Here is a 2,470-nt window from a genome sequence, read left to right as displayed (position 1 = left end):
TCATAGAAATCATGCTAAAACAGAGAAACTGCCCACTGGATCATGTCAAAATGTTCAACCCTTGCCAGCACGGAAAGCAGGCATAAAATGATATTTCTCTAAACTTTGCTGAGGCCAACATTGTAAAAGCCAACCTCAGAAGTTCTTAATTAAATTTATTAGAAAAAAAAATCTGTGACTGAATGGCGGGAATTAGTACCAACAGCCACCTATGAAAAAATATATCTAAGTGTGGAGGTCTATAAAGGATTTTAAACTTGGAATGAACAGAGTTAGAACAGATACCACAAGACATGCTAATCACTGTTCTAACAACTCAACCAATTCATTATCCTGGACTGATAATTCATTGATCCCCTCCACTCCCCCCAAGGATAACAAGTAAAGTCGGTCTTGGCAGGATCTGAACTCAAAGAACAAGGCATTTGATCCAGTGCTCCACAAACAGTGGTGTTTGCAGTCTCCAGTGAAAACATATCCAGACAAGGGAAGAGTATTACATTACTTGGCAACAGGGAAGAGCAGTTGGACATTGAAAAAGTCTGCTTCAATGTATCATCTAACCCATGCAAGCATGGGAAAGCAAGATTTAAAACAATGATCATAAATGATAAACAGTAAAAAGTAAAAAAACTGAACAAGTGAAATCGATTGATGTCCAGTATTTTAAAACTGGGTTTGTACCCATTAATGGGGGTGGCGGGATCTACCTCACTCTTACAGCAACTGCTCTCACACCCAGTTTTGGGCGTCCTCCCTCCTGAAGCCAACCCTCCCAATCTCCTCCACATTTTCTCTGGTTGATCTCACTTTCGTGGTTCATTCACTCTATAATCAAGCACTCGCCTCAAGACATGATCCTCATCCATCCTCAATACATGTCTATACCACTGCACTCCATTCGCCCTTGCCTCAGCCCTCCTTTTATCCAATAGTTTCACACCACACATTGCTTTCTTGGTCCTTCTCAAAATTGCCATTTCGCTTTCCCTCAGACACCATGCTTCACTCCCATACAGCATTGCAGATCTCTCGCAGGTCCTATAAACCTTTTCTTTCATCTTCAAGGAGAGTAAATACATAAATGGAACCACATGAAATCAGTCAGTTCACTACCTTACATCAAATAATAAATAAATGGTTTTATGAAAGCAATTCTTTATACATCAAAGGAAACATTTCTAAATACCAGTATTGTGTGCGTGTGAAAAGAACAATGACAGATACTTACACCTCTCTGTAAACGCTTCTGCAACAAGGCTGAGCCACCTCCTTTTATTTGCAAATTTGGATATTTGGCCTTTAGTTTGGCTTCTTCTTGATGTTCTATAACATTTTTACCCTACAAAATATAAATATAAAATAAAAATAAAATACAACTGCAACTGTTTAATTGTAGGAACAATCAGTTTTGGATTTTTTAAATATTTTGTAACTCACTCCCACTCTCTCCTAAAGGTGAGTAACCATGTATCTTCTGCCCCTGCCTCCTTCCATAAATGCATCACTTCCACCCATGTTTTGTAGCCCCACAAGCTGCATGGCGATCTCACTAGTACCAATGGCACAAAGACAGCACCCAGTACATACTGGGAAGAGGCTGGCATGTAGAAGGGCATCCAGCCATAGAAACCATGCCAAAACAGACATTGGGGCACGATCTGATCCTTGGACACATTGGTTCCTATCAAATCATCAAACCTATGCCAGAATGGAACATCAATGTTAGATGATGATGACAAATTCAGCTTAAAAGTGGGAGTAAAAAGTGACACGTAAATGCAATAGTAATTTCTTTCTAATTTTGGCATAAGGCCGGCAATTTTGAGGGGAGGAGGTCAAGTTGATTACATTGACCCTAGTACTTGACTGGTACTTTATCAACACTGAAAGGATGAAAGGCAAAGTGACCTCAGGTGGGAGTTGAACTTAGAATGTAACGAGAAGAAATGCTGCCAAGCATTCCAACTGACGCACTAATGATCCTGCTGGCTTGCCGCTTTAAACACAACAGTAAATAACACAGTTCCGTTTCTTGGGAACCTGTGGAAGAGGTAGGCCCAGGAAGACCTGGGATGAAGTGGTGAGGCACGACCTTCGAACATTGGGCCTCACCGAGGCAATGACTTCTGACCGAGAACTTTGGAAATATGCTGTGCGTGAGAAGACCCGGCAAGCCAAGTGAGACCTAAATCGAAGGCCTCAGGTAGCCCACTTATACGTACCTTCCTTCATTGGACACTAAACTCCGCTTGCGAAGACTTATTGGGGCAAGCGAAAGCAAAACCGTCAATGGCACCTGTGCCCAGCATCGCCTTCCTGGCACTTGTGCCAGATGGCATGTGTAAATACATTTGAGCGAGATCGTTGCTAGTGCCGCCGAACTGGCTCCTGTGCAGGTGGCACGTAAAATACACCATTTTGAGCGTAGCCGTTGCCAGTACCGCCTGACTGGCTTTTGTGGCGGTGG

At 42.4% G+C, this 2,470-nt stretch overlaps 1 protein-coding gene across 1 annotated transcript in view; it reads right to left on the bottom strand.

The window, feature by feature from the left end:
* Positions 1-2,470, bottom strand: part of LOC106883013 (cAMP-regulated phosphoprotein 19) — a 20,323-nt gene that overhangs the window by 1,458 nt on the left and 16,395 nt on the right. Inside the window, exon 2 of the mRNA XM_052972146.1 lies at positions 1,232-1,342. Within this exon, the coding sequence (XP_052828106.1) occupies positions 1,232-1,342 (111 nt within the window). The remainder of the gene's footprint in view (positions 1-1,231; positions 1,343-2,470) is intronic.

The sequence above is a fragment of the Octopus bimaculoides genome, chromosome 12 (genome assembly GCF_001194135.2).
Source record: "Octopus bimaculoides isolate UCB-OBI-ISO-001 chromosome 12, ASM119413v2, whole genome shotgun sequence".
NCBI lineage: Eukaryota > Metazoa > Mollusca > Cephalopoda > Octopoda > Octopodidae > Octopus > Octopus bimaculoides.
Note: the sequence above shows the minus strand (reverse complement) of the source record. Positions and strands in the feature narration are given on the sequence as shown.